The 16,418-nt window shown below is 32.3% G+C and overlaps 1 protein-coding gene across 1 annotated transcript; it reads right to left on the reverse strand.

The window, feature by feature from the left end:
• Positions 1-10,711: 10,711 nt before the first annotated feature.
• Positions 10,712-15,125, reverse strand: LOC128218944 (LHFPL tetraspan subfamily member 6 protein-like). Its single transcript, XM_052926720.1, has 3 exons — positions 14,531-15,125; positions 12,872-12,970; positions 10,712-11,296 (listed from the first exon to the last, which is right to left on the reverse strand). Exons 1-3 carry the CDS (start codon positions 14,934-14,936, stop codon positions 11,172-11,174), a joined length of 630 nt encoding a protein of 209 aa, XP_052782680.1. The 5' UTR covers positions 14,937-15,125; the 3' UTR covers positions 10,712-11,171.
• Positions 15,126-16,418: the final 1,293 nt, after the last annotated feature.

Consider the following 16,418-nt stretch of genomic DNA (forward strand, 5'->3'; position numbering starts at 1 on the left):
TATCCCTACAAAAACTCCACACATTATGTAGTTTACTACAAAACGACAGCTTTATAAGAGACATAAATTGTGTTTAATATTCCTGTTTAGTTTTGTAGTATATGGGTGCGTCAAGGTCGACATAGCTTTGGTTAAAATGATTAAACAATGATAAAACATCTCAAAAATATCACTGAAAACTTCTCTTTCAAATAGCCTATTGTCAAGGTGGTTGATTCTGTCACAGTGTTTTTCAATACTTCTACGTTTGGTTCAAATTGTGTCTACCTTAATAGTTTAAGTATAAATGAAGCAGATACACCATAATCCTGTATTTCTCATTGGCAAAACAAAAATGTGATCGAAATATTTCATTGATTCTGAACTGTGATCAATCAGGTATTCTCCGGTTCATATTTTAACAAGACATTGTAAAATGATAAACAACTTACTTGAAAGTCAATATAAACAAACTTATCGATGCGGTGAACAAGATATTAAATAATTGAGCAAGTATAACAGGTATAACAAACATAAGAGTTAAAAATTAATGTATCAACATGATGCGTATGCACGATAAACAGTCATACCCAAAATGGTGACAGAAAATCAGCGATACAATCAAATTTAACAAACTCAAATACAGTAATATGAGAACCTGGAAAAAATAGGAACACAATAAAGCTTACGGCGTATATTTACAGTAACTGAAATTTAAAGATCTAATGTTGATTTTAACAACGTTTGATTAAAATGAAATCATAATATCAGACTGAATATTCAATCAAATAAACCTCGACATTAGTGTTGTGTAAATAATGAAATATATTGAATACTACATTTAAAAGCATTTAAATTGTACACCAAAATCATTAATCCCTTTTCTTTAAATAATATTTTCTTTTCGTTTTGAAATAATATTTTTTAAGAATTTTATTCTTCTTAGTTTGGTTATTCGTAGGTTTAAACATTTTGTATTTGTTTTCAAGTTCAAGTTTAATAATGTTATAGTTGTTTTAGCAAATATGTTTGCAGGTTAGATTTTGTAAAAAGAATCAAAAATTATTAATCGAAATCAAGTATTGTATTTTTTCTAACCACCGAGGTCTGCGAAATGAACAATTTCTTAAAACGAAACTTTATTGATGCTTGCTCAGGATGTGTTGGATCTATCGAAAATAAAAAAGATTCATCGCAGAGAAAGTACATATACTAATTCGAACTGTCAAATAAAGGTTAATTAATTTCATAATAAAAACAATACTTGCGAAGCGTTTTTGTTCGAATAAGTTCTTTTGATGTGGCGTTGCTGAGTTCACTTAAAATGGCGTACATCGTAAAAAGTAATCAGGCGTCGTCTACGGCTCATTAAAGCCACCCATTAAGTCACCCGGTGAAATATTAGTATACCTACTTAACAAACCATCGAAAGCCAACATGTTATCGCATCAATATTTATTCAAGTGGCAGTATTTGTACTGGGCTTCTTTAAGTTGTGAACAAGATCTATCAAAACATTCACAAAGTACAACAAACCGTCAAAATACCGTGATCAATGTTTATGTCTAGATAAGATACACATTTCAGCTAAAACAGATTATTTGCAACATCTATAACTTATCGATGAAGAATAAATCTTTCGTCAGTGCTATTCAAACAAAATGTACAGTACAAGTACAAATGAAATGTATCAAAAAACATCAACATTGCAGTTTAATTTTTTATACTTTTTATATGGAACACTTACTATAAACTTCGTTGTCAATTTCAACACAATTTAGAAGTTTTCAAAATAAATTAAACGTTGATGTTATTGTCCGCGTTTTGTCGTCGACAACTGCTGATTGTATCAATCCAAGTCCACACATCAAGCAGTATTCCTTTCTTATCTTATTCACAAGCAGCAGAACGTATTTGCATAGTTTTTGGACAAACTAATTCTTATTTAAAGTTATGTTAGTATTATAAACTCGTCAAACAGATTCCATAGAGAAGATTATAATCAGCCGAGCACATAAACAGTAATAACATTTGAAGTTGATGCAACTGGTATTTAAGTTTTCGAACATTTTGATAATGACAACCGATTTAAGGCCCACATTATGTTATAACGGCTTCTATATAGCGTTTAATGATTCTAAAAATGGTAAAAAAATGGCGTTTATAATTTAACTGATATCTCAGTTATAAGATTTTAAGTAAGTTGATGCAACTGGTATTGTATTTAAACATGAAGTTTAGGTCGTCTTTGTAAGCTGAATTGTATGTCACATGCAATATTATGTTGGTTTGACTTGTTTTAAATCGTATTGCATTGTATTACATTACATCTTATTCTGTTGTATTTGCTTTATTTATTGTATTGTATTGTGCCGTATTGTTCTGTACTGTACTGTACGGTACTGTACTGTACTGTACTGTTCTATTCTGTTTTGTATCATATTACATTGTATTTTTTGTATAGCATAGTATTGTATTGTATTGTATTGTATTGTATTGTATTGTAGGATCATATTTTCATCAGCAAATACGTGACAATATTTGTTATAATCAAAGCGTTAAAAGGGAAATGTTACTAGGTAAAATATATATTGGTATGTTTAGAAATAGATTTTTTTTATCAATTTTGAGATAAAGAATTTAGGTAACGAAAACATATCCTACAGCCATGTTAAAACGCTAGAGAAGAGAAATAATTCATCTTGAAGAAAGTCTCGTCGATAGAAATAGCAGTGTTGGTGAATGCTATTAGCCGGCCCATTGATATTCTCATGGGTCTGTGTTAAATGGGAACCATAATTCGCACAGAGTAAAGGTTTATGTTCTCAAAAAGCCATTTGGATAAAATATTGATATGTTCAACTCAAACTGACTCTCTTCTTTTCCCACCAATACGAGACAATTTGATTGTCATGTCAATGCATCTTCTGGATTGTTCACTGTTATCAATTTTAATGCATTCGCACGTTTGATTAATCTGTAATGGGAGAAAAACACGACAGGATTAAACTATGTATCTGCATTTAATGATGCATGCCATTTTACCATAAAGTACTAGATTTTCTACAGATTCCGAACGTTTATATGGTGCATTCAACAATAGCAGTAGCGTTGCTTCAAGAGAATATATATTTTCTAAGTATCAATACTAGAATTGAAGTCGTTAAACTATTCAGCGATTGTGAATTACCTCATTTGTTTTAAAATTGAATTCAGATATATAAGTTAAGCTTTTTTAATACCATGATTTATATGAAAACCTACAAGACCAGTGATCGGTGGTTTAAACATAAACACCTGTCAATGGCACAGAAAAATTCAATATGAAAATATAATTCCCAAACCAGAAACAACAACAAAAACATCCACAAACATCACACTCCATGTAATAGGTACCGCCTTGGAATGGTCAGTAAAATGTATTTTTCCATGGGTTTAAACTAGTTGTGTGCAACCTCACACATAGCCCAAAAAACACAAGAAAGTAAATACGTTAATGGTAATTCATATCAAAGAAAGCATGAATTTGAGGAAACCTACGAATAAAATAAATATCAATAAATAGAGGGGAGAATAGGGCTCAGGAGGAGCTGGGTGTGAAGAATGAGGAGAAAATCAAATTAAACGACAGGAAACGAATAGTTAACAGAAACCATTAAAATTCATAATGGACAACGGCATTAGACAAGAAATGTGCAAATGATTACCATTAAACACTAAACTTTTAGGCAAAGTAGTGTTTGTATATAATTTAAGGTTTTGCCTTTTCAACTATTTTTTCATAATGAGGATGTCCATTTCAGTTAGATCTAGATTTTTTTAAATCAATTGAACAAAAATATGTGTATATATAAATTATATAAAATACATAAAATTCCACATATCGAACATTTAAGGGACAATTTAAGTACAAATATCATTGCGACGAAGGTTAGTATGTTCTGATTAATATGTTTTCTACAGAAAGATTGAAGAGGCAAGCTAACTAGTTAAAGCCCCAGAGCAGACTCGAGTTCCAGTGAACTCTTGTTTCACTGACCGTTCTAAGGAAGTTAACCATCAATTTTCGGTAAAGCATTTTTGATAGGGGTATGGCTTGTTTGTGGTGTTTGTAATTGTTTATGTGGTGTAAGTTTGTTTGTGGTGTTTGTAATTGTTTATGTGGTGTAAGCTTGTTTGTGGTGTTTGTAATTGTTTATGTGGTGTAAGTTTGTTTGTGGTGTTTGTAATTGTTTATGTGGTGTAAGCTTGTTTGTGGTGTTTGTAATTGTTATGTGGTGTAAGTTTGTTTGTGGTGTTTGTAATTGTTTATGTGGTGTAAGTTTGTTTGTGGTGTTTGTAATTGTTTATGTGGTGTAAGTTTGTTTTTGGTGTTTGTATTTGTTAATGTGTTTGTATCTATAGCGACTACTGGGCTTGTCCATGTATGTTTCCTTGTATTATTTAAAAGTCATGCATATACAAGAAGACAGCCGTTCGTATTTAAAGCTCTATTGACACTAAACAAAAAGATACGGTCACCAAGCAGGGTAAATACTTGTTTCCATATTAATACTTATATTCTTAATGCGATGTCTAAAGAATCAGGCACTAAATGGGCATTTAAGAACATGATATCCGTATTATGGCGATAAGACACTTCACTACCGATGATCAGCAAACATTTCTTAAATTTATTACATTCTTTGATACTCAGTTTAGAAATATGAATTTGGAGCTTTAACATTACCAATTTATCTTTATAATTGGTATATAGCAATGCCTTTTCTGCTTTGCATGTGAAGAAGTTATTATAAGAGCCTCGAGTCAAGTAGAGGTCAATTAATTGTTTGGTGCAAAATAGCTTTTTGTCCCAAATCGCGTTCATGTAAAAGGCAATTAATTTATGTTTTTAAGGCGATTATTTGTGTTTGCTAGTGTAATTTATGAGCAAAAGACATCGTTTTTATTGAAACAAGTTTAGCCACACACAGGAGCCGAAATATTGAATAGATTAATTGAAATAAGACGAAAGTAGTAATAACAATAGTCAGCACCAAAACAACTTTATTTGAAAATTGTCTACCAGCGCTTTTTTAATTAATAAATGATAGAGACATGGCGTTGTATGAGGTACAAACGTCTTAACTCTGATTATCCGCTTAACAAGTTTTAAAGAAACAAAATCCTTTTTTTATGTCGAATGGTTGTTATTTTAATGAAATATTGCAATCTTGAGAAGGAGCTTTCATGGAATGTGGAGAGGTATAATATATACATACCTTACTAGATTAAACAAATTAAAATAAAAAAACGAAATAAGAAACTTACATTATATAAAAGAATAAAAAATGTTTTAGTATCGTTCGTGTGCATAGTCGATGTACTATGATGATATATAATTGATGTCGTACAGGTCGTTGATTGTGTACATGCGGTTTTCTTTTGCGATACTTAATTAGAGTACAGTGGCTGTATTTATGCATTAGCACTCATACCTTAGATTACCTTGTAAAGATATAATTTATCATATTCCGAGTGCGTTGATATAGCACACGCCCTTTTGATTTCTCTGTATGATTTTAATCTGAGAAACGAGTGAATATCCTGTCTTGCAAGGTAACAGCCGCCTCTGGATCGTAACTTTTCTCAACACAGTTATCAGCACCGTGTCATAGACAGTTGAGAATCTATCAACGAAATGAACAACTGCCCTGTTAAAACAGAGGAACGCCGCGGTAGGTTAGCTTGATGAATATCATTCAAGAAATTTAAATAATAAATACTGTAGTTGTTGAAAACATTTAGGGAGGCGATGCACTAGTAAACATAGATATTGACTAGACTGACTTGGGTAAATAAGCCGTTAACCGAATTACCAACAAAAATATTAAACCATTTAAACGTTGACTTAATGACTTTAAATTACAACGATTCATAAAAATAAGTATGATACATGCCTCATTGTAAACATCTTTTTCTGCTGTACTGTTACAAGGAAATCGTTGCCGACAAGTGCTGCAGATTAATTAAGTATCCATCTTACTTAATAAAAAGACCTCAACTTGTCCACTTCATTCAAATATGTTATAGAAAGATATACTAGATGTAGCCAACCTATATGATCCCTATAAATTCCCAACATTAAGTATTTTACTTTAAACCAAACGATCTCTGAGACAAAACGATCAGTGTTTATATTTCTACATTGTTTTGATTTAATTTCTCATGATGATGATAATATTGCAAAATTATGATATAATGTAAATGTCAGAGTGACGACAAATTCATTCATTATATTAGAAAAACTACAAATCTACTTGGAACAACTTATAAAAATTGTGGTTAAAACGGAGCAGGAAAATGCAATTGTTATTGTCGAACAATACTACCCCCCACAAAAAATTACCTCACATTAAGTTCTTTACTACAAACCAGTTATTTGAGACACAATGATTGCGTTTGTGCTTAGTGGGTTCGTCGGTGCCGCCATATCGTGACATATTGATAAAATAGCCAAACAATGTTATCACATGTACATAAAATCACTGAAACTTCACATTTAAATAAATTAGTGTCAGAGTGACCAATTCAGTCATAGAGTTATTCAACACTTAAATACAACTACAAAAGCCTTAACATGTCATTTCTAATAGTTGAAATATAAATGAAGCAGACAGTAACTATTTGTAATGATTGAAGACTCTAAATAGTTGTTTGATGCGCTGCATTCTTTAAGTGTTTTAATGGTCTACATCATACTGTGTTGCCTTCAAACTTACTGGGCCAGTCACTGTTTATATATAACGCTTCACCTGATAAAACACGGCTGACTGCTGATTTACTGAAATAAATGAATTGGAAAACTTGAGAACTGCTTCATTCTCAGAGGACAACTATAATGTTGACCACTTAGTCAACTTATTTCTTTTTACTCATTGACAAGACGACATCCCAAACAAAAACATAACAACTTGGTATAATCATAGGGTCTACTTCTTGGTCTTAGATATAATGTTTCGGAACATCTTAAAAGTAATTGTATTCGTCTGTAAGGTCGACTTATACTCGTTAATACAATATGCATTAATCTTTGATCAAGTTGAATGCATGGTATGCAGTCGTAGCAAGTACATGTGTCTGGAAATCGGTGAGATACTCAAAGTATAGAAACTACGATTCTCGTTTCATTCCCTTTCCACTCATTTTATTGAATTTGCTGTTGAATTGCTAAAATTCAATGCTCAATTATTTGTGGGATTGCGTTTTGTATTTCTCCAAATTATTGCGCTAATTCAAACAGTGTTCTCTTTGAGTTAACATATGAAAGAAAACCCCGCACGGACTTGCGGTTTACATTTATTAAAACGAAAACAAAAAATCTAAAATTAACATTTTATTAACTTGTTAGTTGTTACCATACATGTCTACGTAAAAAATATATTAAAGAACATCAAATTTGCAAAACCAGCCCTTCGAAAAGCATCGTTTTATTTTCAACATGAGTCATGCAGAGCCCAGGAAAATATTTATTCCACAGATGAATAGATTTATTTCTTAAATTTACAGAAAAAGTCAATTGAGTTAATAATAAATACAAAACGCACAACGCAATTTTGCTGGAACGTCAGTCCTTGGCATAAGTCGTATTTCATTGTTTACAACAGCATATATTGTAGTTCGCTCGTTAAACGCCATACATTAAGTTACCCGGTGAAATGGTAATAAACATACTCGACAAACAATCAAAGGCCAACAAGTTATCCCATAAATATTTGAAAAACTGGCAGTATTTAAATGGGGCTTTAAGGTGTGAACAATATAGATTGATTTTACTACGCACAAAAACAGTGGTTCTTTACCATGGAACGTGGCCAATTTTCATGGCTAAGTATGATAAACATTTCAATAACAAACGGCTTATTGCAATATCTATTATTTATCAATGAAGTCAGACTGTGTGATGTCTATATTATAAATTCGAACTTCTCAAGTATATTAACAAATTTCAAATAAACTGTAGTTCTGTTCCATGATTAACTGAAAAGGTTTTTCATTTTTAACATTATTTCGTGATAAATTTACCGTTTATGTGTCTGTGTTTGACAACTGCTGATTCTATCAAACCAAGCACAAGCGGATTCTATCAAACCAAGCACAAGCGGATTCTATCAAACCAAGCACAAGCGGATTCTATCAAACCAAGCACAAGCGTCAAGCATGATTCCATTTTTATTTTCTTCGCAGGCAGCAGAACTAATTTGCTTTGATTTCCCGTGAAACTTACTTTATCTTTATTCAAGTTCTGTATACAGAATTAACTCCTTCAACAGATTACAGGAAGAAGATTATCATCAGTCAAGCAAATTAACAGCTAATACATTTTAGTTTCAAATTCTAAGTCTACGATTGATAACCGATTTAAAACTCATGTTATGTAATTACGGGTTCTATTGAAAATTTTGTAGTTTTTAGTAGGTAGTTGAAAGATTTCTTTTTTAATTTTACTTAAACCTAGTCTTAAGCAATTTTATTTTCTAAGTTACTCTCATTGCCTACCTGCGTTTGCTTGTGTTAGATCTTTAGGATGGGTAGGGTTAGATGTTTTTGTGTTTGTACACAAACAGTTATTCGAGATACGAAAGGTTTTTCCGTTAAATAGGTAGAACAAATACAGATATATAATGTTGTATAAACTATTAGATGTAAGCATTGCTAAAATATCTAAATTGTAGTCAAGTTATGTTAATATGTCATATTTGATTGACTTGTTTTATATTGCATTGTATTGTATAGTATTGTAAACTCATGCTTTAAATGGTAACGCATTATTTTATATCAGACAACATGAGTCTAAGAACTTTTTAGGTTTTAAACAATACATTTTGGGATGGTTAGCGTAAACATATCCTACAGCAAGCGTCCATAATTAAAAGGAGTCAAATGCTCCATATCCTGTAAAAGTATCACAGGGGTTTTAGTGTGATATGCCATTAGTCAGCCCACTGTTGTTCCCATGGGTCAGCGCTTAATGGAAACCATATATTTTCGCCTTTTCGTAAAAGCTAATGTTCTGTGAGCTTTCAGAACCGAGCGGATTTATATAATTAGTATTCACTATCAACTACATAGAAAAAAATCTAAACTGATTAGCGGATTTGCAGATGGTATACGTATGCTGAGAAATGAGCTTATATTATAAGTTAACGTTCAAACGACCTTTCACAATAATAAAAATATATATTCATAACTACACCCATAATTTTATATTGCTCAAATCAAGTTGGCTCTACTCCCATGGCTATTTTTCAATTTAAATATTAATTTACAGACATCTTCTGTGTCTTTCAATGAGTTCATTATTATTCCATGCTCACGTTCTATTCATTTTATTAGAGGCAACATTGCAGTATCTCTGCATCTAATTACGCGATTCATTTTACAATATTTACAAGAGTTCAAACCGTTGCTCTGCTTCCTAGAGCAATAGCAGTAGCGTCCCCTCTTAGTACAATTATATTCGCTATACAACAATAGTAGTATCAAAGCTATCAAATTATTCAGCGATTGATTTTATTCAGAGGTTGAATAATATAAATTTAATATTTAAAGAATTAAATAAGAATTTCATAAGAAGTCCTATTTTAATCAAATAAAATCAAGTATACATTAGATTCGACATGTCATAAATGCAAATGGCAATACTATAATGTTATTAATTAGGTTATTTCATATTGGCCTAGTTATTTGTCCGAGGTTAGCTGTATTTGCCTGAGCCCGAAAGGGCGAAGGCAAAATACAGCTGACCGAGAACAAATAACTGGGCCAATATGAAATCACCTAATTAATAAGTATTTTATTAATTAACTTTTACCATTTTGGTTAAAAACATTCTTATAACTTACAGTGAAATTCACAGTGAAGCCGTATGTATCCCTTATTCATTCATGGTGTCTGCTTTTCTAGACTTGACTTTGCTGATTTTGACATGCATCCGTAGAGTGACATTGCACATACTTATGAATAAAGCACTGTACATTGTAAGAAAGAATGTCTTTTCGTCTTAAATTCGTAAATCATTTGCCAAAACGTCAAATGTTTCACCTTCGTCGTCCATTTTGCCGCTGTACAAAATCGTAATAGTCGTAAAATCCACAAACGGGTTAAATACAACTGTAATATCAAACCGTACAAGGTGGTTCAATCATTCAAAAGGTTCAAGTATTCCCAATAGGTTTATACGAAGCACAACTTTTTCAAAACAGTCGGAAAACGAATAAAAAAATGGCTACCTTTAAAAATAATTTCCGGCATATTTCTTGTATTATGCGAGTTTCGACAGCCAATGAAAATGGTCCATTTCTCAAATCCTATATTAGGCGAGTTTTTTAGCCAATCAAAACGGAGGAAACTCATATTAGACGAGTTTTGTTGATATTGGCCGAGTTTGGTCGATATTGAGCGAATTCTGGCATATATTGTCTTCAATTGTCTGGTATTGGTACCGCAATTGTCTCTGTATCTCGCCAAATACGTAATAGTTGATTAATAAATGGTTATAACATGGCTTAGTATAAATGAATAATCTCGATACTTTGGTTTAATTTGTCTAAAAGAATTGTTGTACGGGTGATTAACAAGTTTGATATAAATGTTTGAGTATTGCACTCGCTAACAATAAGAAAGGTTTTGAAATATCATGGCCAACAGCCTATCACAAGTGTATTCATATGTATGTAGCATGTAGGTGTATGTCCAGCTGTACCAAAATGACAACATTTCTGTACAACATGCCACGCATGTCCTTGGATTTAATAACAACATTTAAAATAAATATCCATATAAGACAATGACATTGCCTAGTATCTGTATTTCTGAACGAATGCAAAGTTTATGGTAACCTGCCAAATTACTTATTGTGACTAGATGCATCTAAAAGATGTTACTTATTTTGTCATTTTGCAGAGTTGTAGGATGCTGATGATGCTCCATGCTAGAAAAGATCCGATTGTCAAATAATAACCCTTCTAATACAGAGGCGCAAGTATGCAACTTCTTGTGACATACCAGCATACAATTCGTGAGAGTAAAATACACATTATATTCCCTGAATACATTTAATTGCACTACGGAGCACTCCGTTTTAAATAAAACTACTTGATATCCATGTTTTAACCATTTTCACTGACTTCTTTTCGAGTGACTTTGTTTGGCTATAAGGCATATCCGGTAGGTGTTTGTTTCCGTTTTGGCGCGTGAAATGACAACGCAGCACACATCAACGTCATCACGATACCTGCTGACGTCATGTAGAAACACCATGATAATGAGCAGTCTCCTGTAAAATGTAAAACAATGTGACAAATAATGTATAACGATTGTACACATTATTATTTACATATTTTTTTTTATTAAAATATCAATTTAAACTAATAATATTGACCTTATATAAAACACCAGGAAGGATAATAAATGCATATGATTATAATTTATATTTGTATTAAATTGTAATTAGTGATATGAAAGGAAGGTTGATATTTAGATATTAGAATGGAATACTTTTAATTATCTCAAGAATATCAACGGTTGAATATATTTTTAAAAAAGTTATGCTATTGTCATTGCTATTTAGTTTTTCAAGATTTTGAAGGAAAACTTCCGAAGGAATGCTCGTAATATATCGGATATTTGGTGTCTGTATTATTTTAAAGTAATAAACTTTCCCTTGTTAAAATATTAAAAGCAATTGGTTAAATCGGTTTGGTTCCATACTATGTATGCAAACCAGTTCCAGGTTCAAAATCAAATGAGAGAGAAATTAAATTTTGGTTTTGATTCACACTGCTTTCTATGTAATGTGACGCACTGTGTATCGATAGCTAGACAGTATAAGTGCCGCTTTGTTATAGTAAATATGTTCCATACTTCATGAATTATATCAATGAGCAATATCTATGATAGTATTATTACAGGCATCCATTGGTCTGGTTGTAAATGTTTGCTTGGGAATAACGTTCATGATTGATAATTTGGTGCAACTTTATAGCGTCTACATCTTGTTATTCCCAAGGCAGATCGTGATAAGCGCGTTTGCTATCGCAGAAGTACTTCAAAAATTTGGAATTCTTAATCTCGATTTGTTTCAACATCTTTTTAAAAGAAAATCGTGCTCGAATTTTGTAGACCGAGGTCAATTTGCAGTGACCTTGAGGCTGAGTGAGTTAATTACGTTCGGATCCAAATGGTACGTACTGCACAAATTGATTTGTGCATATGTAGCGGATTGAACCCACTACCACAAGCCAAGCAAACGGACACTCTACCGCGTCGGTATCACATGAAGAAACCTCTATAACGTGAAAAATAATGTGCCGCAGTATTCATATTGGAACCTCGGTTACAGTAAAAACGTTCCATAATTCCTGAATTATATCAATGAGCTATATCTAACATGGTATTATTATAGGCATCTTTTGGTCTGTTTTATCAATGTTTCCTCGGAAATAACGCTCTAAGCTGATAATTTGGTGCAATTTTATTGCGAATTCACCTTGTCGTTTGATTCGCTTCTCAATCGTGATAAGCGCGTTTGATATCGAAGAGGTACTTCAAGGAACCGGAACTCCTAATCTCGTTTTATTTAATATTTTCAGGATAAATAAAATTTGATTTAAACAATGTTTAACTAAAGGCTCACAAAGTTATCTCATACATTTCCCGGCTTCTTTTTCGAAATCAAAATTCTCTACCGATTTTCTACCGATGTGTTTTAATACGTTTAATTTTTGTTCATAAAAGTTTTTTACTAGCTGTTATCTTTTTAAAATCAAAACTATTAAGCGTTTAAGCTGGTCGATTTTCGTGTGAAATAAAATATCATGAAACACTTTCGAATAAAAACACATTGACCTACCAAGATTATAAGACTTTGAGGAGTGCCCACAAGCCTGCTTCACCTCAGTGCTTCCCCAGCCGTTTGGATAAATACCCACACCCGCGCCCATCAGAAAACCTGAAATATACCGGTTGATAAGTCTATAAGCTTTAGTTTGCTATATGGTTATCATAAAACGATATAAGAAGTAAGCGATTAAATGACGAAGTGATAAATATATCATGAATCAGTGTTGTATGACCAGTATCAAGAAAAGTGCATATATGTCATTCTAAACCAAAGAACGACGACCCCTCATGTTGAGAGCTGTATCGACATTTTTACAGATCAAAAACATGCACGCTGTAAAAGGGACTGAAAAACTTTTTTACTTCTTTCACGCCATTCTAAAGGTCTGTCATGTTAATCCAAGGCCTAAAGAACCATTTATCAAATGGACATTCAAAAACAAGGAATCTGTCAAATGACGACTAGGGAATTCAATTTCATGGGATCATCAAACAATTTGAAACGATTTATACTCTTTGAAGGAACAGGACTCCAATTGACAAGCTTGCAGTGGATTAAACGAATACTGTTGTATTAAAGTGACACTCTTATTTAAAATCATTACATACACATGAATAACAAACATCAATTCGACTGATAAACCTTTACCTTCTTACTAAAAAATGCATTTATGGAAAATATTAATTACTGATAACAAGATTGTAAACATGTATTTAATAGCTGAAAACGCAAAAATATTAATGATTGGTGAATGATAAAAGATTTACTGGGATCTACTATCGTCACATAACATAAATATACCGTGTTTTCTTCACCTTTGTTTCAAATTAAACTCGGTATCCTTCATAAGAACCATTGTTTTCGACATTTATTCATCTTTTTTTTTGGTAAATAAAAACAAATGTTGTAATAATGGTAAATAATCTTATTTGGGAGTAAGAGTGCATCTTTAACATCAATAATTAAAGCCTAAATACTTTGTGTATGCTTTTCGTGAAAGACAGATATAACAACGAGCGGCAACCTCGAGTCACTTTATGATTAGTTACATCTTTCTGTAAAATAGCCCTTTTTCTCATATCGCGTTTATGTAAACAAATAAATCCAACAAGGTCACAATATAGGTTTGTAAGAGCATAAGAAATCGTTAACATCGAAACAAATGCCGCCACACACCTCACACCACAAAACAAACGTTTTTATTTTTCACACGATGCAATCTCATATTGCAAATAACTGACAGGACAGATGCGGGGAACAAATTAATTGAAATCGAAGTAAAATAGTATTGGAAATAGTCAGCATGATGTCGGTAAGAAGGATATATTGGTACCTCTGTTGACGGGAGCTTTCATTAATTAAATAATGTATATGGTGTTTGATTGAGAGGGAATCCAAAAACCAGCAACACATAATGGTCGCAGAAGTATATGTATCATGCTTCTGAACTCGCCAGAGTATTATTTCACAGTCGATAATTGTAAAAACAAGATAGTCAGTGGTACAATGTCAAAGGTCAACTGGTTAATATTGAAATGTTTTTCCTTATTTGTTTCTATTTTAGAAGTTGTCCTTGTGCGTTAATTTTAAATTACGAAGATAAGAATAAAGAAGAATACTGGTAAATGAAAATTGTTGATGCTTGTGTATCTGGACATGGTTTATTACCTGAACACAATTGAATTATCCCTGCTGTCCTAGCAACGGTCGGTATGACAACTCCTTTGACACAAACACCAAACATTGCGGTCAAGGCCACAAGAAAACACAAACAGCATCCAACCCCGACAAGCAAAGTAGTTATTTGCCAAGAGACACTAGGAATGTCGGAAAATGCAGTGTAGCGTCCACATTCATGAATTATCGTCAATTTTCCGTCTTTGCCAATGATCGGATAATGACACCTACGAAAAAGGCCGAAGTGTACCGGGGTTACTTGAGGGGACTTTCCGGTTTGGTAAAGTGCCATCCGTCCGGTGATCCAGTGTGGCATAAAATATCCAACACACGAAATATCAGCACTTAATATGGATGTGAATGCCCAAAATACTCCAATACCTGATAATCCAGTCATTGCCGTAATAGTGTCAGAGAACTTAATCCACAGATGGATAAATCACATCCTAAAATTCAAAATTTTGGAAAAGCATATTCGCCGCACTCCTTATAAGATATTTCATGTTCCCAACTTCCTAGCAAATATATTTTTAAGTTCCGAAACTACAGCTCCTTTGATTGATTTCACGTTAAAAAGCAATGAACATCTTTCTCTGCAAGGTAACAGCGCATCTGAAGCGATATGTTCCAAATAAAGTGTGAGAAGCTCTCAGCGAGTAAGATGTGGTTCAGAAACGATTAACGAAGTGACCAAATTCCCTGTCAAAACAAATTAGCATTGTGGTGGATGAGCTGAAAAATAAGACACCATCGTTGAAGTATTAAAATAGACATTGCGGTATATAACGACATTGTTCAAAGCAATTCGCAATACATTAAAACAGCAGTTAATCTCCATTTAAAGGTTAAATACCATCAACAAAGACAAAAAATGCTCTTGTCTTTAAAAAATGAGCATCTTTACAAAACCAACTGTCGACATATATATATATAATATATCAAATGTACTCATTATTGTACGATAACAATTTGAACATTATATTCCATACAACAAAAACTTTTCTAAAAGGAAAAGTAAAGTATCCCAAAAAGAAGGCAAAACAAATGTATATTACTTCACGCATAACTTCGCTGAATATATACTTTATGGATTGTTTACGGTCCAACGAAGCCTTGAAAAAGTACTAATTTATTACCTATATTTTTCTTTGAAATAATTCAATATTTTAACAAAACGACAGTTACGTGTGACAAAATGATAAGTGTTTAATACTCATACTTAGTTTTGTGATAAATGAGAATGTCAGCGGCGATATGACTTGTCAAGTTGATAAAATAGCTAAACAATGATATCATATGTCAATAACATCACTGAAAACTTCAATATTAAAGCCGAGTATCGTGTTAGAGTGACCTATTTAGCTTTATATATTTACAAATAATATTAGGAACGGTCATTTAGTTTTGTCGGATTTAATTTTAGCATGACAAGCTTAGGAGTAAGTATTTTAACTCAAACGACATAGCACTCAACCCTCAATTGAAAATAAAGTAACGACCCAAAAAGCTTAACGGTCGAAGACAGTGTTGTTTACGGTTTACGTTTTAATCGCGTTAAGCCAAAATATACATTGTAAATCAGCTTACAAATATCCACACTATTTTTAACAAACAGTTTTTACACATGAATGTTTTAATGTAGTTCGTTAGTTTAAAAAGGAAGGAAACGCTACGCATCAAACGATCATTATAGTTTATAACAATCATTGCTTTTTAATTAAGCTTGCAAAATATCGAACATTACTCGGTTTTTGTAAGTAACGCCGAAAAAATATTAAATATTAAAACACTCTTCTGTATTCATATATTTTCAAAACAACATTTTTAACTTAATTAAAGTAGCTTATACCACAACTTGACACATCTTTTAAACGTAATT

Source organism: Mya arenaria, chromosome 15, assembly GCF_026914265.1.
Source record: "Mya arenaria isolate MELC-2E11 chromosome 15, ASM2691426v1".
Classification (NCBI taxonomy): domain Eukaryota; kingdom Metazoa; phylum Mollusca; class Bivalvia; order Myida; family Myidae; genus Mya; species Mya arenaria.

Bases quoted from the DNA above. Each gene is read 5' to 3' on its own strand.
- LOC128218944 (XM_052926720.1), bottom strand. From the start codon at position 14,936: ATGACTGGATTATCAGGTATTGGAGTATTTTGGGCATTCACATCCATA. The intron at 12,971-14,530 runs GTAATAAACCAT...GGTATATTTCAG, and splicing joins GATAATTCAATTGTGTTCAG to GTTTTCTGATGGGCGCGGGT. The intron at 11,297-12,871 runs GTAGGTCAATGT...TACATTTTACAG, and splicing joins CTCAAAGTCTTATAATCTTG to GAGACTGCTCATTATCATGG.